At 32.8% G+C, this 24,477-nt stretch overlaps 1 protein-coding gene across 1 annotated transcript; it reads right to left on the reverse strand.

The window, feature by feature from the left end:
- Nucleotides 1-3,103: 3,103 nt before the first annotated feature.
- LOC134267197 (uncharacterized) lies at nucleotides 3,104-23,103 on the reverse strand. Its single transcript, XM_062749419.1, has 3 exons — nucleotides 23,018-23,103; nucleotides 9,843-9,932; nucleotides 3,104-5,834 (listed from the first exon to the last, which is right to left on the reverse strand). Exons 1-3 carry the CDS (start codon nucleotides 23,037-23,039, stop codon nucleotides 4,909-4,911), a joined length of 1,038 nt encoding a protein of 345 aa, XP_062605403.1. The 5' UTR covers nucleotides 23,040-23,103; the 3' UTR covers nucleotides 3,104-4,908.
- Between the last annotated feature and the right edge of the window lie 1,374 nt (nucleotides 23,104-24,477).

The raw sequence follows: 24,477 nt of genomic DNA on the forward strand, positions 1-24,477 counted from the left end.
ACCGGACCAACAGGGCTTCAATACATTAACTTATAATGTAAATGGACTGCTCAGGCCTTGGTTTAGGTCAATATTAATTAATGGCAATTACACTGTGATCAGGTTCAGTGTTACCCATTCATTAAAAAAAGATGCTTTGAAAGAGTTCTAATATAAGAAACAACTACGAATATTCAACGGAAAAGACTTAAATCATAAAAGACCTTTATCAGTCTGCACACCAGATTAATTATTTCAAAATATACTTAAAACTTAACGTTCTTTTCAAAATATCAATCGAAAAAGAGAAATTACAGAAATATTAGATTGCAAAATATTTAGTATCACATGGGTTGATATTCTTTATATTATAATTATTATAGTTATTACACACAGTAAAAAGTATTTAACATATCAACATTTTCTATAGAATTACAGATAAACTTCAATTAATCAACAGTTTAATCCAGAAATTAAATTCGATAAATCGTTGTGCAGAGTACATGTATTGAAGCAATTCACTTTGTTTAAATGTCGGACTTAACATAGTTTAACTGATAACCTAGATAAAATAAGTTAAAATGCTAATAAATAGCAATAATTTTAGGTAATCCATAGTATCAAAGTGAAAGTTTTTATGTTAAAGTATTTACCACAGACAACAAAGATTCTACCAGGAAACCGAACTGTCTCAGTCATCTTTCATTATTTCAGCCACCGGAGCCTTGATAATCACCAGTATCTTCCCCCTAAGTAGATCTTTGATGTTAATTAAGTGTAAAGCAAAACTGTAAGATTGAAAATGTTACGATAGTAATAGTATAAGCTATTGACTTAATGATTACGGAAGATTAAAGTGTTTAAGTTTCATATGTTACTTCATTTCCCTGCAAACAAAAGATGAGGAATTTATTTCAACTGACGTCTTTAATCGCCAGTTTTCAAATAATCACTGTCAATCGGTCTAGAAATTATAAAGTACAAAGTTTATACAAATAACAAAGTGCACCATTATTGATGGTTAACTCTATACTTTGATTTACTCTGAATAAAAGAACATGGTCGTTAACAAGGGTACTATTTGGAAAAGTTTCTTTGATTTATTGAAAAGTAAATTTTTTTTTCTTGTGTATATTAATGTAGAATCTTAAAATATGTGATAAAAAGTTGACATGTTGTATACTGAATTATAATGCTGTTTTGATAATTCTGAACGATAAGGTTTGTATAATTTATAATCCAATGTAAAACCGGTATTATTTATCTTGCTAATTAACCTGAAAGAATACATTTTGTAGATTTTAAGGATAGGATATGTACTCTCCATAATATTTGTGTTTTACTTTTTATCTAATATATATAATTTTTGTATTTAATTAGTACTCTTTCATTTTAATTATTTATATCATGAACAAATAATTAAAAGAAAAGTAAAACACTTCTATTAGAAAGAAACATGCAAGGGACACTTAAAACGAATTTACGTCCTGTATCCTTTATCAATATTATTAACTCACTGACAAGTATATTAAGTCAACAACTGCTAATTAATACGTGCAAATGAGTGTTGATATTTCCTATGAACTCCAACACAAAACATTTACACGTATCGTTACACAAATATAGTTATTTTCAAATCCTTTTTAAAATAAATTATTTTTCTTCTAGGATTTTCTACTTTCAATTAAATACAGAGACGAATAAAAATCATTAGATATGAACTGCCAATTATATTGCGTCAACTGCTGGCACAAATTAATCTACAATTTGAAGAAATTTCATTACGAACATATTTATAACCCCTAAGAAGACCCTTTGGGAATCAATTTCCATTTCAGTAGTTCCACTTCTATAGACAAAGTCTCCTGATACCTTTACATTATTCATGGGTTTCTCTAATTTAAGTTGACACATTGAAGCTCCAAGGCCACTACTGTGTACAATAAGGAAAAGATTTATTTTCTAAAATATACTCCATACTTGAATTTATTAAATAATAGATGTCTGGACAGAATAGCTTTTGTTCAATGAAAAATAAATATTCATCAATATAAACATTCGATCACAAATTTATTTTTCAACAAGAATTGTATGAAACCTCAAAAAATTTTGAACTTTCGCTTGATGCAATGAAAATACGAAGATTGATCAAAAACTGCTATTAAATCTCTCTGAGATAACTTTGTCGTGAGATGTTATATTTCTTTATAATATTTAGAATCTATGAAATTAATAAATGAGCTAAAGATTGTTGATGTTAAAGTACTGTTATTATTTACATATCACTTAGTTTAAAGGCAGAATTTAAAAATGAATAAAAATAAACATAATTATATAAAATTCTATTTATGTAGAACATTCTATCTATGTATAAACTATGCTTATTTTGTGCAGAACCAAACTATGGACCCCTGGAGTAGCAAACAGTACCATCAGGTGTCTAGAAATCGTAAGCAGTCCTTGTTCACCTGTAACACCCGCCGTGTACCCTCTGTATTGATATGGAGGATTGTGTAGTCAAATCTACTGTAAAACAAAAGCCTAACGTTTGGTATGAAAAATACAATGTATCATGATTTGGTATGAAACATACAATGTATCATGACAAGGAGGACACGACGGGTATGACCGGTCGGCAGGGGATGCTGACTCATCCATGGTACCTGATCCCACCTCTAACGTTTTGGAGGTCCGTGTTTGCTCTGCTCCTATTTTGTATTGTTTTATGGACTTTTGAGCTTGTTCGTTACCTTCATTTGTTTCATCAAATAAGAATCAATCTGTCGGATGCTGAATAAGGTTACTTTTCTTCTCCTAGTGTTCTTTTTTGTCCTTTTTACCTTTCTCATCTGTTAGTATGCTCTATGGTATACGACATTTATCACAATTTTTCGCCTTTTTCATTTTAAGATAAAACGTAACATTAGGGTTAGGAGTATTATAAGGGTAAAACATGCGATTTGGCCAAAGTTTATCGTCTTCTTTGGTAAGACATTATTATTAAGACAATTTTTATGAATTTGCTTAGAACTCTAGTTGTCATAGCTCTAACTTGTAAGGAGCAATTATAAGTTAGTAAGAAAAAGTAATGTGCATAACTCATTTAATCAACATTTTCATCAAATTTTTCCATAAATATATTTTATAAAATTAAGACTGAAACCTTTGTAAAAATGACACAAAAATGATTTGCATTACACACAATTCAATCAAAAACAATTTGAGTTTTATGTACACGTTACATTAACTTTCATAATAGTGTCAATGCAATATATCTGAAAAGGATAGTATGATCCTATTAACAGTTATTTGCTTCTAAATCGTCAAATGTACTTTTAATTACGATCTTTTAAAATGCTTTTCTATGTTAAAAGTGCCAAGACACAGACTTGAAGTTCATATTCTCTCAAATTTTCTGTGTTATATATCGAACTTATATGTTGCTATAGCATTTCACACGGAAATAAAACAAAGATCTTATTTTATCTGGAAGTTGTTAAAATTAAAAAAAAACATCAACTTCAAATCTGTGTCTTAGCACCTTAAACCAACAATTATTTAAGACATCTTTTTGTGATACCTCTGTTCTAATCTACTATCGTATTTCCCGACTGAACCAACCTTCCACAAAAATACATAAGTGAAACATTGGTTAATTAGGAGAAATGTTCCCAAATAAAACCTGGTCGCGAAACTTGCGGAAATTTCTTCCTCGAGAATAAAAGTTGGTTTACAGTATCTTGATATCCCTTTTAAAAGAACAATCAATTCAGAGCTGATCATTCCATTATTCTTTTTTCATTTGACATTAATGTGCAAAATATTAAGACAATTTTTACAATTATATTTGCTCTGTTTTTTCAAAATAAGATTAACATTAATTCGCAAGTTGCATTTAAATATAACAATTTCTATATATACAATTGTTTAAAAAATATGATTGGCTACAAAACAGTTATCACAGTTACATGTACATAATTTCAAAGAAAAAAACAATGCGTCATTGATTACGGTATTTTGAAGCTGATGAGGTACAATCTAAAATATTTTAAGAAAACCAATTATTAAAAAAAATTCATTAAACTATTACGAATCAAATATCAAAGGTAAATGATTTTGACTGAGTTATTAATCCGATATAATTTGAGAGGATTTGAGATTTTAAAAAATTGAAAAATGTTACTTCAGGTTTGAATCAATGTTACGTTCTTTCGAAGCAAATTTCTAAGCAGTAAAAACCTCTGAGTTCTATAAACGAGTTTAATAATCGGAAATTTTGTGTGTGTTTGTGTTTTCAATGAACATTTGGACGGAAGGGTGTATAAATTGCATCATAAGATTGGACATTTTGGTTGATTTCAGACCAGAGCTTACCCAAGTCGACTGACTTGTCAACAGTTTTTTTTCTTTTTTTTTAGAATTAACATCATATTCGGTTGTTAATGCATTTATATTACATAAAATATTGATTAACAAACCATACTTTTTTCTGTTGATCTCTAACAGACAGAGGAAGAAATTTTAATGCATTATACAAAAAAAATAAATGTACCACTTTTGCATAATGAACCCGATTCACACGATTAAAAAATGCTGTAAGATACCAAATCAGAGAATTGATATGCTAGCTATATTCTGTTTGCTTTTGATATATTTGCAGGTTGCTGTATTTCTGTAGAACAACAACATAAAACAATTTTAAAAGCATTGACCGTAGGTCAAGTTGTTCTATTTAGGCGATATCTTTCGAACACCTGACCAATTGTTTAATCGCAAAGAAGAAGGTGCCTTAAACTTTCACTAAAGTGAAAAAGAAAAAAATATTGCATCGTCATTCTATATAGATTTTATGATGCGGTCTGATTGACAAATTTCTAGCTTCCAGCTTCGTATCATCTTTGTAGGAAAGTATTTAGCCGATAATATTTTTCACCCATTAAAAACTCTGTGTTTCCATTTCGTAACTTTCTTTCTCAATGGAATGACATTTTCAGTATCGTCAGGAATCACATCCGGCATGTGTTTCTTGTCACTGTAGTAGTTCAGAATGTCTTCAATGTCACGTGGTGTCAATTCGAACATCTCCTTGCCCTTTGATGATTTCCCGTCCGGAGAGGTCCTCTTTTCATAGGCTGGAGGTGGCGACGGCTTTGGTCGGATTGATGACGTCATACTCGAAGGTCGTGAGTCGATGTTACTGCGAGGAGTGTTCCTGTTCACTTCAGGAGTCTTGACTTTTTTCACCTTTTGCTCATCATCCTTCCTCTCTATAAAACTAGTTTCTTTATGTTGAATGTTTTCTGAATGTTTTTCAATGGTTTGGTTATGTGGGTCCGTAGGTTCTTCAACATCTTCAAGTGGCAAATCTTCGACTTTTTGTCGTGTTTGCTCGTAAGCAGGCGGTGGTGAATTTTTCTTTTCTGTTATGTGTATATTTTCTTTATATACGGGCGATGATTCCCTCTCTGCTTCTATAGTCATTTTTTCTTCTGTGTCTTCTATGCCAGAACAACTTTCAGTTTCAGAAGTTAAGCGCTCCCTTGATTGCATTTCCTTTTCTAACTTCTTCCTCTTGACGTAGCGGCAACATTTGTGAATGCAGTAGATAGAACTACATCCCCCATAAATAAGAACTATAAGAGGCAGGACTAAGTACATCGCCCTGTTATTCGGATCGGCGTAGAATTCCTCGATTGCGTTTGCATATTGTTTGGGAGGCGGTGCCGAATCGTTGGATCGCTTTACACGTACATGAACGTTACCTGAGATGCTTGTGTCGGTTAATTCGATGTTTGACCACCAATTTTTGTCTGGATGCTCTGTTGAAATTGGAAACGCTTGACTAGGAAACAACTCTGAAACAAATACATAGTTAAAATTTAACAGCTACTACGAAGTCAGTCCCAATTCGGAATTATTTATACTGTATACCAAACAACTGAATGAACAACATGTTTTTTATGCTCCCAACTAAAAAACGAATTCAATTCAATAAGTATCCATCAAATTATCGCTAACGTTTATTAATTTTTTTCCTCTTTTTTGTTTTTTTTTTTATTTTGAATTTTGTTAATTTTTAAAATTTTTTTTTCATTTTTATAATTGATTTAATTTACTACTTTGTTGAAGACTTTGGTTTTTTGTTTTTTTGTTTGTTCAATTAAGATCAGTTTATTAATATAGACTCATTCCTAATATTTAAATAAATTCATTTAAATTTTTGATATTCAAATAAAACTATTGAATATAATTGTGCTATTTCAGTGATTTTATTTGCACGACATAAACCTAACTTAAGGTGATGACAGAAATATCCAGTAAAGCCGGTTTCTTAAGCGGATGAAAACTTTGATGAAGTAAATGTTTGGTGAATACTCAGTTCCATGAAGTGGTAAAACAGAGAATTTTATATTCTACATGCGTTTTCAGTATGTTTAATGTATATCTGAATAGCGATATTGACAAGAAATTGAGTAAAAACCAACATAAGATGTTAAGATACATGTATATTGTTTAAGAGCATACTCATGTAAGAAACCTTTATTTTCCGTATCTATATATTCATGTGCAAATTTAGTGATTAAATTTTTAGCGGGCTACTTCAAAACTGCTAAAATAAGCAAAAGTTACCACCCTGCTATACCGTGTATGCTATAGTCAGTTTCAGAATAATAGAAGTGTTTGTGAAACACTGATACCCCCGTATGGCAGATCGTGGTGAAGGTTGAAGTCAAACTCCAAAGGTCAAGGTCAAAATTTCAAAATTGTTGGTATTCAAAGGAAGGTCTTGTCACAAGGAATACATGTAAACATGTGAAATAGGAAAGCCCTATAGCTACGTTCGACTTTAAAAGGTCATGGTCAGGTTTAAAGGCTTTAAAAAGTGGGTAAAAATCTAAGGAAATCATCTCCAATTGTGGGGCACAAAAATGACAGGCAGATTTATAAAGGTGGAAATCATAGCATTAGGAATTACATTTGTGCATGTACAGTTTTCTAAGTTTTGTTGCAAGTAACCCTTAGCCTGATCATTACCCGAGCTTTGTTTCAAAAGGTTTGGAAGAAAGATTAAGCAGTGCACGACAAGATTTCTTTTAGATTGCTTAAAACAAAATTAGTATAAAAAGGTTTATGGACGCTTTCAAGTTGAAGACATTTTTTCTGTCACTGTATAATCTTTAGTCGAAGACTTAAAACAAGTTTTTTTCAGCGGCTAGTATACATAATTGTAAAGCAGCAAATCACATGTATGAAAATACAAGTTCCCAGTAAATATAATCATTATACTTAATTGTGGGTCTATATTTATGCAAACATAAACGTTTTTCTATTTGATTTAATGTAAATATTAAGATGTTGCTAGATGTTTGCAATATGATTCGCTGAGTTATTTTCTATTCAATATGTTCGATCCAATGTTTGGGTTTCTTGTATCAGAAGGTTCTTTTTTATAAATCTTTAATTTGTTTTCTGTTAAAATGTCCTCATTAATCGAAGATTCCCGGGTGTCTGTATTCAAACTAGCTATCTGTCTGTAAATTATTTAACAATTGCCAAACTTCCTGCGCTAAGTGTCCTATTCTTTAACAAAACTGGTACAAGACTTTGAATTATTTTTAGAAATAGTTCTAAGATTATTTTTTAATTAAAATTTTTATTTTGTTTTGGTTACTAATATTCCATTTTGTTCGGGCAATGCATAATTTTTCTACCATTATATTGTTATATGAAATTACAGAAATTGAATTTCTATTAATTGGGTCAAATGCTGACTGATTTTTTTATACATATTGTTAGGTTAAAATTCAAACATTGAATTGACGACCGATTTTTTCCGTAATTTCCCGATCATGACAAGGAGCACACAGCGGGTGTGACCGGTCGGAAGGGGATGCTCATTCTTCAATGGCACCTGACCCTACCTCTGATGTTTTGGAGGTCCGTGTTTCCTCTGCTCCTATTTGTTTTATGGACTTCTGATCTTGAATACTGTTCGTTATCTCCATATATTTCATTACTAAAGTTTTATTTATGTAAGGGTGTGTATGAAAGTTATCGGCGTTAACATACATTGTAAACATGCCATGGAAACAAATGAATACTTGAAAATTGTTTTGAATCATATCCTTTTAAAATACCATTTATTTCATTATATAAACATTACTTCTCCTGTGTTTTACATTATATGTTTTCCAATAAACCCGGATATAATTGAATGCTACGTTTACTTATTTAATAACATGGATGTGAGATAACGAACAGTATTCAATATCAAGGTCCATAAAACAATACAAAATAAGAGCAGAGCAAACACGGACCTCCGAAACATCATAGGTGGATCAGGTGCCATGGATAAATTTCTTTTTATTCTTTTTTGTGATAATTTATATTTTCTCATTGTTTTTTTTTTTTTACGTTTCTTTTCTGTCAGTTACATATCAATTCGGTCACATTTTAGTCCCCATATTTCTCATCTGAAGAAAACAAAATCTGTAACATGCATCTAAACCATAATTTATACGCATACATTTAATCTTAAGAAGAAGGTACGGCTTGGGCTTTCTCATACCCCAAGAATTTAATGATCTTGAAAAGTTCTGAAAATGTCTTTAACATGAATTGGGTAGATTATCATAAATTACTTTTTAAAATACTGTAAAATCCTATATTTTCGTGGCGTCAAATTTTCGTACTTTGAGGAAAAAATCTTGGTTCACGGGGATTTGATTTCGTGGAGGTAGAATTGTTGAGTAGTTATGTATGTCACATTTAACAGTTCGTGGTGGACATGAATTTGTGGGCCTCTTCACACCTCGAAAACAACAAAAATTAAATCCCCACGAAAATTTGTGTTTTCACAGTATGTCGCAAGGAAGGACTATTCTGGAAATAGATGACGACATTAATTTGGTGTATTTCTAATTTCTATGCAGAAAAGCTTCGAAATGACTCATTTATGTGCTTTTTTCTCTAGAAAATAGTGTCTGCAGCCGTCGACCACATCAATGTTTGGATATGTTTTGTAACTTGGTTTGAAAATTCACATATCTCAAATTCTTTGTGGGCGATGCATGCACTGTATATTTCCCGAAAGAAATTTCGACGGAAATTTGATGTCTTCTGCGACTTTAAAGAAAATACGGGAAAAGTTCATGACGTCACAATCAACATTTAAGAAATCATATTGGAAAAACGATTTGTACGTTTTTACTGCATGGAATTTCATTAAATCAGAAATGATGAATTGAAGTTTCTTACATCACTTATAAATTTTAGAAGAAATACACGGCCGTTTTATAGACACCGTACTTCGTTCTTTGTTTATTGAGTTTCTTTTTTCCATTTTAGTTCTTTTTTATATACTTTTGTCAGCCAAAGCGTCTGTTTAAAACATGAAAAGCGATCATACATTGGTATGGTTGTTCCAAAAGGAATAACAATTAAATACAATGCTCCATTTTTACATGATAAATAGCTGTGAATTCAGATCTTCCTTAACATAGCTAAACACTGATACAAAATAACTGACTTTAACCATTGCATAAAGGGACTTATTACCCTTAAAACAAATTTTCTCATTTATATCACTGCTAAAATTTTCTCATTTATATCACTGCTATAAATTTTCTCATTTATATCACTGCTATGAATTTTCTCATTTATATCAATGCTATAATTCGGCTCATTTATACAAAGCTATAAATGGACTCATTTACTATAATACACAGTGACTTATTTACCACTGAAATACCTTTGATATATTTTTAATCTTTATCTCTGATACAAAGGATCTTACCACCATAAGAAATTTATTTACCACTTATACAAGTGTATGACTTATTATTGATTAAAAAGTGACTTACCGTTGATCATACATAGATAGAACCACATCCACTGTAACTGTAGAAGAATACATGTTCTTATCCCCCTCTTAAGTAAATGAAACATCTCCACTGAAATAGAAAAGTGTGCATTGTACAACTGGATTGGCTATTGTTAATAATACCATGTTTACTGCATAATAAATGTATTCGTTAAGGCAGCTTTTGCCACATTAAATAAAAAGTCACGAATTTTGGTTAATATATTATTTATTACATAAATCGATGTATAGAAAATATTTTTATCGGTGAACATAATTTATCAATAACCTGCTGTGTTAGCTAATGACACAAGTTTGGAATATAAAATTACACCTGTACCACGTGACCAGCTGTACCACGTGACCACCACGTGACCAGTCACTTCACATTAAACAAAATAAAGAGAAATGCATCCACAGAAATAAAACAGGTAATGTCGGTCATTTAATGGACAAAATCAATAAACAGGTCTACTGTTCTCCCAGAACACACGAATAAAATTTGTGTTATCAGCCATCTCAGAGAGCAAGAAAGCACCGTCTTCTAAAGCCAAGTGGCAACCATTTCCTGGTTTCGCATATTTATTGAGGAAACCACTGGGATTTGTCATTAAATCTATTTCTACTGTACAAAAAATCGTTAAGATATTGGTCTAGCAAAACACTATGCCTCAAATTGAATAATTTATACTTTCTTCTATTATTGATAATTAAAACTCGATAAATTGAATACCAATTCACAATTTCATATCATTTTTTTACCAGTTACCTCTGATATCAAACTGGATAAAATATGTTTTACATGTATATGTTTTATAAAAAAAAATGTTATATAAATCAACTTTCCATAATCAGCCAATTGTCTTCACTAAATAAATAAAAAACAAAGAAAAAAGAAAAATTAAGAAAATAAGAGAGACTATATAAACAACAAGTTCCAGTGGGTGGATTCTAATGATATCTTTTTTATTTAAAAAAAATTTTATCACTGGATTTTAATTCTACTTTTGTAAACCCAAATTTATAGTAGCAGTTTATTTTTATAAAGATTTTTTCAAAATCTTATTTCAGCATTATTTTGAATATTCCAATCAACCAAAGTGAATTCGATCTACTCTACCTTTATTGAATTCCTTAACTTCATAAAAATCCTTACAAAGAAGCATTGGAAAGTCAATTTCATGCTCCACTCACCCCTATCCTTACAACAATAACTTAGAAGATATTGACTGTTGTTACGGAGAAACTTAAAAACTATTCTGATAATACACATAAGTTGTATAAATCAGATCTGGATTCGCAAAGAGTGCAGAAAACTTAAATATACATTTTTTTTTTAGAAAGTTAGTTACATAAAAAAGGATGACTTTTCTACACTGAGAGCAATTATTAAGCAAAAAGACCATCTAATTAAATCAGATCCTTGGATCCGCTTACACAGATTGCTACACAAGGATATGAGGAAACCCCATTCACGTCATCTCATTTGGTCTTTCAATTATCCAATCAAACGTTCAAAAAATTTAGAAGTATCTCGGAATTCTGTTACAGAAGTGAAAGCCATAACGGTAGATGAAGAGAAAATCGTGATCTGGTTACCGTAGCCTGCCAAGAGAACGACCACAGTCTTCCCTGTACAGAATTATAATAAATGCTTGTTTTTGTCTTGTTCTTTGGTCGTAATAAGAACTTGTAAGAAAATATAAACTATGTTTGGGTCATATTTTGACCGGTCTGCTTCATAACAATTAAGTATTTTGTTTTTTATACGGAATTTGACTACCTGAACAATACATAGGGCTCATGACAACTGAGACCCGTCAGCAGGGGATACTTACTCTACCTGAACAATACATAGGGCTCATGACGACTGGGACCCGTCAGCAGGGGTACTTACTCTACCTGAACAATATCTAGGGCTCATGACGACTGAGACCCGTCAGCAGGGGAGACTTACTCTACCTGAACAATACATAGGGCTCATGACGACTGAGACCCGTCAGCAGGGGATACTTACTCTACCTGAACAATACATAGGGCTCATGACGACTGAGACCCGTCAGCAGGGGAGACTTACTCTACCTGAACAATACACAGGGCTCATGACGACTGAGACCCGTCAGCAGGGGAGACTTACTCTATCTGAACAATACACAGGGCTCATGACGGCTGAGACCCGTCAGCAGGGGAGACTTACTCTATCTGAACAATACACAGGGCTCATGACGACTGAGACCCGTCAGCAGGGGAGACTTACTCTATCTGAACAATACATAGGGCTCATGACGACTGAGACCCGTCAGCAGGGGATACTTACTCTATCTGAACAATACACAGGGCTCATGACGACTGAGACCCGTCAGCAGGGGAGACTTACTCTACCTGAACAATATCTAGGGCTCATGACGACTGAGACCCGTCAGCAGGGGATACTTACTGTACCTGAACAATACACAGGGCTCATGACGACTGAGACCCGTCAGCAGGGGATACTTACTGTACCTGAACAATACACAGGGCTCATGACGACTGAGACCCGTCAGCAGGGGAGACTTACTCTACCTGAACAATACACAGGGCTCATGACGACTGAGACCCGTCAGCAGGGGAGACTTACTCTATCTGAACAATACACAGGGCTCATGACGACTGAGACCCGTCAGCAGGGGAGACTTACTCTATCTGAACAATACACAGGGCTCATGACGACTGAGACCCGTCAGCAGGGGAGACTTACTCTATCTGAACAATACACAGGGCTCATGACGACTGAGACCCGTCAGCAGGGGATACTTACTCTACCTGAACAATACACAGGGCTCATGACGACTGAGACCCGTCAGCAGGGGAGACTTACTCTATCTGAACAATACACAGGGCTCATGACGACTGAGACCCGTCAGCAGGGGATACTTACTCCTCCTGGGCACCTGATCCAGTGATAATAATCATAAGTCAAAGAATCAAAACATGTGGAGTAAACACGAACCTCTTATAACCTTAAAACAGAAGTCGTTTAAAGTGGATCTACCTAGAAATCTGTCCTCAATTGTTTACATGATTCTATGTAAAAATAAATATGAATTTTTTTTATTGATAAACGTCGCCCTGAATGTCGAATTGAAGGCCACAACAAGCTTCTTTTTAAGAAGAAGATTTTTAAATTAATACTTCTTCAAATGAATATACAAAAAAGGAACGCTAATTACTTGGAACAATAAATAATCGAATTATCGAATTAACAAGGTATTCCGTTAATTATTGCTCTCCAGTGGTAACGTTTGTTGAATGTATCAGATAGGATGAACTTACAACCCTCTAGTAGTTAGAATACAGTATGGTTAAGTTCCAGTGGTTACATTTGATGAATGTATCGGATAGGATGAACTTACAACTCTCTAGGAGTTAGAATACAGTATGGTTAAGTTCCAGTGGTTACATTTGATGAATGTATCGGATAGGATGAACTTACAACCCTCTAGTAGTTAGAATACAGTATGGTTAAGTTCCAGTGGTTACATTTGATGAATGTATCAGATAGGATGAACTTACAACCCTCTAGGAGTTAGAATACAGTATGGTTAAGTTCCAGTGGTAACTTTTGATGAATGTATCGGATAGGATGAACCTAGAACCCTCCAGCATTTAGAATACGGTTTGGTTAAGTTTGCTCCGATAATTGCTGATTTTATTATCCATGTAAAAATACACTTCTACCTCATATCAGCGTTTATCTATTAAAATTGTCAAAATATTGAATGTGAATGAGAACTACGCAATTCTATAAGGGGAAAAAAGTTTAGAAAAATATAACTTTTTTATCTAGACAAGTAATAAACAAAGCTGTTGAAAATCATATTTCACACTTTGGAGTCGGTCAAACTTAAAGGCTTTCAGTAAATTGATGGAATACATAAAAGTATATACTACACATGCTACAGTATATGAAATAAAACTACTCAATTATACAAGTTAATTATGCCTTTTACGGGGACATATTAGACGAACATTTTTGTTTATTTTACAGATTGATCGTTCTATACACATGTCAGCCTCCAGTGATCTAATTAAATGACAATTTCTGTAGTCCTGTGAGTTTTGCAATGAAATTCAAACTAGCGACAATAAATGCAGGCCTTAAAAACAATGCAATGTACAATCAATAGATGACAACCAGAGGTAATGCGAAGAATCAGGCTATCGATTGGAACATTTTTAATTGTCTGGGTGACGAGGAAACAAATAATTATAGGATAAATGGTATCATGGCTTCGATTTAAGGTTTGTTATGACATAATGAATAGCAGGGATGATGAATGCAGTATACTACTCAATATCTTTTGTAAACTGATGCATTGAATGTAGCATAAGTACACTGATGCATTGCATGGGTCGAATTTATATCGATTGATTTTCAATTTGAATTCTTTGTTGTATGATTTATTTATATCATTGAATAAAGTGCCTGAAGTTTATTGATTAGAACTATTATAATCTGTCATAATTTAAGACAATTGCAACTAAGCTTCAAACATAACTAAAAGTAAGATTTTTTTTCTTTCCGGTGTATTGACTGAGCATAATATCAGTTTCTATATTACTGATAATTGGGTAAATCTTAAAATTAACAGTTTGCAAAAAAACATCCCTTAGAGTTAGGTGACTGATTACCGTTATAATTAATATTAAAGACTGGATTTTGGGCACATTGCTATAATAATTATCCACAGAAATGACATACATTACATTACTGTTATAATTATCCACAGAAATGACATACATAACATTGCTGTTATAATTATTTAAGTACCATCACCTTCCCAGGAATAAAAGACTAATTATAAGTTTATTTATATTCTCTTAATTATTTCCCCCAGAACCTTAGTTTCACGTAACTATAAGAGCATCTGCTCGCATTTTTTAAATTTTCATGCACATTCTATGTTTGATAATTAATAACAGGTTTGATTTCATATTTAAATGTATGTTATGTCATGTGGGTTTCAGAAGATTGTGATTTCGTACAGATGACGAAAAATATTGAAGATCAAAAGTCCAAAAACAATACAAAATAGAAGCAAAGAAAACACAGACCTCCAAAATATCAAAGGTGGGATCAGGTGACATAGAGGAGTGAGCATCTCCTGCCTACAGGTCACATCCGCCTTGTGTTCCTTATCATGATCGGGAAATAAAGGAAACAAGCTAATTCGGAGAATTTGTGTCCCCCGCTTAGGGAAAAAGTCAACCATGCGCAGTTCAGGGGAGGGGGGTCGGATCCCCTTGACTGACGTTGTAGAATTATTACATGTAAATGTATACATGTATACTGAAGCAAATAAAATATGCCAATATGGATATAAAGGTTTGATTGCTTATTCTTTATTAAGTGTATAGAAGATTCTTTTTATGGGGAATATTTATCACACTGTAATGATGATTTTTTAGTTTGTACAAGACAGACCTCATAACTTTTTCATTTCACCTGAATGCTATCATTTAGTAGAAAAAAAAGTATTTCGAAAAAAGAAGTTTGTTCGCCCGGGATACGAACCCGGACCCTCTCACATGTGAAGCGAGAGACAGAGACATACCACTAGACCACGGAACTACTTTAAACTAGCGAAAATTGTATGCAAAGATGAAGTCACATACATGTATATATATTCATGTTCGATATTGTCAAAATTTTACACGATGCGTGATATCTAATTTAACCTTTATAAACAGTTCTTATAGATGTAATAAGAATATAAAGTCCACCGAGAACCTGTTTTATACGTAATAACTCTCCTCATGCCCCTATGCTAAAAATAGCGACATGTAATACAATAAATACTAATAAAATAAACGAGGCGGGACACTTTAAGAGGGGTGAGAGAGGTCTTAGGGGATTTTGGTATAAAATTACATTGCAAAAGCTCAAAATCTTCTTGAAATATCGCCCGGAAATGATAGTGTTTCATACAGACAGAATGTATAAATTTACGACCTTAAACTTTGACCTTTTGACCTCAAAATCAATAGGGGTCTTTCTTTGGCCACAGGGAGTTGTTATGTAAAATTTCATTGCAAAAGCTCAAAGAGTTATCAAGATATCGCGCGGAAACGGAAGTGTTATAAAAGACAGAATTTGCGAATTTATGACCTTGACCTTTGACCTTTTGACCTCAAGGGTTCTTTTTTAGTCCATAGGGAGTTGCTATGCAAAATTTCATTGCAAAAGCTCAAGGGGTTCTCGAGATATCTTGTGGAAACGAAATCGTTACAGACAGACTGAAAGACGGACGGACAGACCCAAATTAATATCCCCCACTTTTCAAGCGGGGGACAAAAACCCGTCCTTAATTCAGTGTTTAAATACTAACAATTAGTATGAAAAACGTCGGTCAGCATTTGACTCAATGATAAATCATATTTGCTGAAAAGATCATGCAGTCGACCATAGAACTAACAAAATGATGACTATAAATGCGACTGCTGAAATTCTTTATTCATCAAATTGTTTGTCCATAATTTACCTCGTTTTAAAAGTTGTACATACGTAGAGCATGCACTTGCGTATCGAATCTCGAGATATAAACCCCGTTGCAGCATAAGTAAAGAAATTTAACGATTGAAAAGTTAAAGTCATCAAGTTTATTAAAATCATAGAGCTTGGTTGTTAGATTACCATAAATGTCGTTTTCAAGTAAAATATCCAAATATGAAATAGATGTGTCGGACTCTGTTATATCTTTTATCTCGAATCCAAATTCAAGAAATAGAGAGCTACATGTAATTCTCCACAAAGCTAATACTCCACAAAGACATTTAAGAAAGATACGCCTAAATATTTAACAAAAGAAGGTGGTATCAAACGGAGACCGCAAAAGGCAATCTTTTAGAAACGGTTAAGTTTGTTACATAGGTATCTTAGAAGAAAAATATAGACATCCACAAAACCAAATACAACTGCAGAATGTTGACTAGTTTTAAAAGAACGATAATTTCTCTGTAGAGTGATTGTTTGCCTCATAAAAGTAAGGCATATGTATGCAAATGGAACATTGTCTCAAATAATGAAATAAAATTGCTCAGTTGGATTGAGCTGTTTAGAGCCTTCAATACTGTGGAATGAATATGTTTGTTTAGAATTAGCTGTCATAATTAGTTGTTGCACAACAAACAATGGGAGATATTCATGCAGAGTAAGCAGTATATTGATTAGTTGCAGCTTGAAAAGACTATTAATTTTCACTTTCTATAATACTTTTGATTGGCTACTTTTCATTTACAATGAAAAGAATTATAATATGAAATCCACAAGATGTTGAATAAAAATGAAGTAAAGAAACAGAGGCGTTAGTCCAGACACAATAAAAATTGATAACTAGTTGTTTGCTGATGCAATTCAAGATAAACAGTTTCAATGATGAACATTTTCTTGCAGTGTTCATTAACGAATTTCTACTGTAGTTTTAGGACTGGCTTATTCCTGTGTTTCCGTCTCATTGTTGAAAACTTTGAAGGAAAATTTAAGACACGTCTATTTAACAAGTGGCGTAAAAAGCGACTTAATTTATTTATAGAATATGAACATGTTAAGACTTTACTTTATGATGACGTCATTCTTAAACTTTCTTTTCTTTCATAAAGATTAAGTCAGGAAAATATTCCAACTTAATTTTAATTCGTAGTATTTAAGTTAAAGATAAATCTTGTATGTGAACAAGAGCAAATGATTGGTTATCTAAAGCTCAAAAAGCTTGCGAGAATACGACGACCGGTTTATTAATCCTAGCATCCATTTAAGAGTATTTATTACATTTATATTTGTCGTATTCAAGAAAAATCTTTTTGAGACTGGGTGCCAGAAATTGAAATTTTGTCGATATCCGATGAAATATCAATCCTCATAATTTCCCCCTTAAATTAGTTATTATTATCTGTAATATCAATCAATTTTTATAACCTGATTCTCATAGGAAGAACCTAATAACACTTATTGGCCACCTTTTATAAAAACGTTTTGTAATAGTTATTAAATTGATTTCTGGCCGATCGTTCTGGGTTCCCTATTCATAATGTGCTTTATGTAGTACACAAGTCACTGTAAGCCTTTTCCTGTTCTCTCCTGATCGGGAGCAAAGTGAACAATCATGTTAGAAAACCTGTATGACAAGACCCCCCAAACAAAACCAGGGGTCAGGAGCAATGATTGATCAGAAAGTGTGTAGCTTTACATACATGTACATTTGCTATTACCATTATCTAGCCAACATCCAGTGCTTTTACTATATTTTAACATCAATCCGACCTTTTAAATACGCAATGTATCTTAATGACACTTCATAGAGAGTCAATCGTAAAGTAATTAAATGCTATAGTTATCATTTTCTATGGAACTGAACAATTCTCTATTCTTGAAATATTTTGCTTGAGTACACGTAAGTTTACCTATTCGATAGATTCATAGAGGTTAGCTTCACATATTTGTTTTATTAATTTCTGAGAATGTAATGAAAATAAAGGCCTATGGTATGGAAATTATCACCCTAACATTGATAGAACTTGGATTTACAGATGTTTTACCAACTATAAGACCATTGTTTAAAATGCACTTCTTTTAAATACATATTACGCTGTTTACGTGATCGATACAGAGCATCGACAGGGGATATTTACTCCTCCAAGGCAGCTGATCCCACAGGTTGTGTTTTCACCTGCAAAGGTCCATGTTCCCTATTCTTATTGTTTACTGTATTTTTTGTTTGATCACTGTTAACCTCTTTTGTTAAAGATTTCATCAGATATTTCAATAATTGGTCCATGATCAATAAACAGTCATCTAAGAAACAATTAAAGATGCTGAATCGACATTTTTTCTATTCCAAAAACATATTCTGACCAAATTTGTTCATGACTTTTTATTTCTTGAATGATAGATTTTACTTATCTTAGTTCTAGGGATCTAAAATTATAAGATAGTAAAAGAACTTTTTTGTGTTGTTGTCCAAAGCGAAGTTAATGGACACTTGTTCTATTTTCTATTAATACGATTGTTAAGAATGCTTGGATTCCTTTATATCATTCTCCTGGTTTACAAATCATGACGTGTCAATTCAAGGGTTTTCATATCAATTTAACTTGTTAAGTAAGCACCAATGCAAAGGATTAATTGCGATAGGGAAGCAGTAGGTATTTTTCAACATCATAGAATGGAACATATCGCGATAACGAACAGTATTCTAGAGCAAAAGTCCATGAAACAATACAAAATAATAACAAAGCAAACAGAGACCCCCAAATCACGAGAGGTGGGATCATGTGCCATGGAGGAGTGAGCATCCCCTGTCGACCGGTCACACCCGCCGTGTGCTCCTTGTCATGATCGGGAAATAACGGGAAAGCTCTTGTTAATTTAATTTGTAAATAATGGACGAACAATTAGTATGAAAAACGTCTGTCAGCATTTGACTTAATGATAAATTGTATATGCTGACAATGTCATTGTATCGACCACTGAACTTAAGAAATGATGACTTTAAACGAGACTGCCAATAATAAGATATGCTTTCACTAAGCTATGAAATATGAATGTCTTATCCACACATAAATGATTTGCAGACCTGCGGGAGGTATTGAACCGTGTTTTGAAAGGTGAGGCCGGCAGTATTTCTTAAACTTAGTTTTCTTCATATAAATGACAATAGACGCAAGTTTTCCAAGAAACTGTGTTGTCGTTACATTAAAATATATTGATCTTGCACAATTGGTCCCTAGTTCCATTCAAACACTAATCACAATGATAGTTGCAAAACAGCCAGAGAGCATTTTCATTTTTGTATAGATAATGCAGGTCTTGTTTTGTTGGACGGAAACGTAATCTATAGCAATTGCTAATTAAAAGACAAACAGGCAAATGCCAGGATTGGCCGGTACGTTGATTATACAAGTTGATTTTTATAAACGTTATAATTAACTTTTCAGTGATTTAAAATATGCAGTTTGCTTTGGACAAAATGTTTGGCATTTTTACATTTTGAAAGAATTCAATATTTTGTTATTCTTTACAATTTTCACATGATGAGCGTCCCCTCTCTCTCTTAAAAAAACAATTGCTAGAGTAAATACCAGGGGGCTATCTACGTAAAGAAACACAGCACATTTTATGAAACAATAAAGGGCTATTATTTAAATATCATAATTTATGTTTTTAATTTTTTTTTTTAAAAGTGAAGATAAGGAATAGTGATCTATCTTTAAAGATTCTCTAAAACGGTATTTAAACGCATCGCCCCATCAACGTTCACAGGTATTGACCAAATGTAAGGAAGATTCTGACATCAATTCTTTAAAGGCAGAGATTTCTTACCGGGTGGTAAATTCCAGGTGAGGGAGGGGCTTATTTTGCACAGGTGTGAATGCCTTGGGAGCTAGCAGTCTACCTGTAGTTATCTGTCTCCTAATCCCTATACACATGAAGTGATTTAATATACAGTGAAATACCCAGGTGTCAAACATTACCTGTGTTGGGGATTTTGAGATAATTTTAAATTAGAAGTAAAAGTTTCTCAACAATCTATATTGATTCATCTTTAAATGTTTGAAAACACCCCTTAACCCTTTAAAAAAATATGATGATATCATACTATAAATTCAAATATTACAACAAAGATTATTTTGGATGTTGGTGTATGTGTTAATTTAAAAAAAAAACCTCCTGTAACAGCCTGTAAAGAGAGCCGTGTTAACAAACATTTCATAAAAAATATCTAGGTTTATTCTTATCTTAATAAGGCTTTGTCACCATGAAGCATGCTAAAAAGATTGCTTGTAAATTCTTATCTGAATAAGAAAAGAAAAATATGTTACCCATGATTAGAAACATTTAGAAGTATTTTTAAATTTAATTGCTTCACACAGTGCTGCTCTAAACTTTATCAATAACATTTTCAACCTAGGTTACCGTGTAGCATACTAAAATTAATACAGAAATATCGGGTTAAAAAATTTTTATGTTCCAAAGTTTAATTTTTTTTAAAAATGTGTATTATATGATAATTTTCTCAAATAATCAAGCTAAAAATGTTCATAGTAATACAGTTTCTCTATACCATGTTCGGTAAACATTGAAGGATCAAAAATTAATTTGAAGGTCCCCGCGAGTGCCAAACAAGGTGTATAGGGTATACACAAGGAACAGTAAGTAAATGTAAATCAAGTTCCAGCATCCAAGGATGGACCTTCAAGCACTTGATTAACAGGGCTACCCAGACCAGGTATTTTTGAAAGCAGTGCTTAAAATCTCTGCCTTTAAGCCAAATCTCCGTGTCTTAGTTTTATTTTATTTTTTAAACATTATTTCTGTACTTTTGATGTAATTTGGAGATGACGATAAGTATTCAACGTATTAAGTTAATTCAAGCAATACAAATCAGGGGCAGTGCAAACGTAGGCCTTTATAATATCAAACATAAGCCTTTATAATATCAAACATAGGCCTTTCTAATATCAAAGGTGTAAGGAAGGAGTGGTGAGCTACCCCTGACGATCGGTCACACCCGCCGTATGCTCATTGATCATGGAAAAACGGAAAGTTTTATAATATTTGTCTAAAAATTAGTATGTAAAGGTCAGTCAGTTTTCAACTATGATAGATGTTTTTGCTGATAAGGTTATTGTATCAACCATAGAACTAACGAAATTATTACTTTTAACGATAAAGCTGCTGATATTTTTTATTTAATCATCTTGTCAATAAGTTACCTCGTTTTCAAAATTGTTCATGCGTAGAGCATGTTCTTGCGAATCGAGTCAACTAAGAGATATAAAACCATATGCAGATGATTATAGTTAATATTGCTACACAAGTAAGTAAACATGATGAATTATAATTTGAAGTCATCAAGTTTATCGTGAAGCTTTGTAATAAGGTTACCAGGTATAAATTGATATGACAAAGCCTAAAATGATCTCTGTAATTCACAGAGCTTTATTTTTTCTTTTATAATACTGCATAATGAATTTGCATCTGCTTAGAATAGATACTGTACATGTATTCTTTATTTTGACTTTTAATTTTACGTAAATTAGAAATAATTTGTGATATTTTGCAATAACAGGAATTTTTCTACACTATGCATTATTAAGTATCAAAAGTATATAGGAAGCTTAATTACTATATATTTAAATTATGAAATAAGTGGAATTTTTTTTTAACCCAAAAGATGTTTGTTTATCAATTTTTAATTAAATTAATGCAAAGTAGGCGTTATTATTTGCATTTGTGAAAAATATTTTAGATTTACTTATTTCCCCTAAAAATATTATCAAATGTAATAACTGAAGTTTAAAGAATTACCGTTGGTGAATACACATCACTTTAAGATCTCAAAGACATTTTTGTAAACATTTTCAATTATATATCAACAGCTTTGCAGGAGGGCCGTACTATTTTAAACTGACATTTAGTTTTATATTCCCTGAAATCTGTTTATATCCATCAGATCTAGAAGACATTTAATACTGAGTTTCCTCAACTGCTTATCTCTTTTATTATTTAACTCTGTCGATAAACCATTATAAGAAATGTATTTACATTTGTACTGAGAAATAAAAAGTTAAAGTTTTATGAGAGAAAAATCCTATGAAAACAAGATTTAGTTATCTTTTACTGTAAGGAAATTTATTCCTATATTTTAAGAAAAGCTATACAAAAAAGTATATAAAACTTCATAAAAAAATATATTATTTGAAAATATAAATGTCCCCTCAAAAATAAATTCTTACATTTACATTACTCCGTTTTTGTAACTGAAACATTGCAGGATTTTGAAATATATACAGTATTAAAAAAGATAATGAAAACTTTCTGAAACAGGATTATCATTTTGGTGGTTAAACATTTCTGCAAATGCTGCAATTAAAATAACAAATATATAAAGTCTCCAAACCAGAGGATTTGATTGCGTGCTAATGTTTTACAATTACAGTGTATTTTTTTCTCAACGAGACATTTTAATTAAGGCAGACATTTTTAATTAAGTTATTTCAATGAGAAAAGACTAATTAGGTGAATTTTTCAAACGATGTACTAAGTATCTTGTAAATATATTATCTAAAGAATACACTTTACGTATTTTAGGCATAAGAATTTTCAATACAAGAAAATTGAAAGTTTCTGAAGCCTACCTCGAATTTCCAATTTGTGCATGTATTAAAACAATACTAGCTGCTGCAATTTCAGCATCCTTAGAGAATGTCTTCCACTCTTCATTGTTTACGGCTCTCTATTAGAACTTCCAGTGACAAACTGTTATTGATGTATTCAAGCGACCTGGTCATCAGGCGTGAAGCGGAACCTCGCCAATCGATAACTTCAATACTGATGCCAGCAGCATTTAAATTCTAATTTCTGTCCATAGAATCTGCATCACGCTCACCTGTGATGTACCATTATATGTTTAGTATTGAGGTGCAACCATGAATTACTTATATGGCATTTATTGCCAGGGACATCACGCTCACCTGTGATGTACCATGATATTGATAGTATTGAGGTGCAGCCATGAATTACTTATATGACATTTATTGCCAGGGACATCACGCTCACCTGTGATGTACCATGATATTGATAGTATTGAGGTGCAGCCATGAATTACTTATATGGCATTTACTGCCAGGGACATCACGCTCACCTGTGATGTACCATGATATTGATAGTATTGAGGTGCAGCCATGAATTACTTATATGACATTTATTGCCAGGGACATCAGGCTCACCTGTGATGTACCATTACATTGGTAGTATTGAGGTGCAGCCATGAATTACTTATATGGCATTTATTGCCAGGGACATCACGCTCACCTGTGATGTACCATGATATTGACAGTATTGAGGTGCAGCCATGAATTACTTATATGGCATTTACTGCCAGGGACATCACGCTCACCTGTGATGTACCATGATATTGATAGTATTGAGGTGCAGCCATGAATTACTTATATGACATTTATTGCCAGGGACATCACGCTCACCTGTGATGTACCATGATATTGATAGTATTGAGGTGCAGCCATGAATTACTTATATGGCATTTATTGCCAGGGACATCACGCTCACCTGTGATGTACCATGATATTGATAGTATTGAGGTGCAGCCATGAATTACTTATATGACATTTACTGCCAGGGACATCACGCTCACCTGTGATGTACCATGATATTGATAGTATTGAGGTGCAGCCATGAATTACTTATATGACATTTATTGCCAGGGACATCACGCTCACCTGTGATGTACCATGATATTGATAGTATTGAGGTGCAGCCATGAATTACTTATATGGCATTTACTGCCAGGGACATCACGCTCACCTGTGATGTACCATGATATTGATAGTATTGAGGTGCAGCCATGAATTACTTATATGACATTTATTGCCAGGGACATCACGCTCACCTGTGATGTACCATGATATTGATAGTATTGAGGTGCAGCCATGAATTACTTATATGGCATTTACTGCCAGGGACATCACGCTCACCTGTGATGTACCATGATATTGATAGTATTGAGGTGCAGCCATGAATTACTTATATGGCATTTACTGCCAGGGATAACCTGAATGTAGAATCTGAGATAATGCAC

The sequence above is a fragment of the Saccostrea cucullata genome, unplaced genomic scaffold (assembly GCF_032062105.1).
Source record: "Saccostrea cucullata isolate Sc308-1 unplaced genomic scaffold, CSIRO_AGI_Scuc_v1 ctg225, whole genome shotgun sequence".
Taxonomy (NCBI): Eukaryota; Metazoa; Mollusca; class Bivalvia; order Ostreida; family Ostreidae; genus Saccostrea; species Saccostrea cuccullata.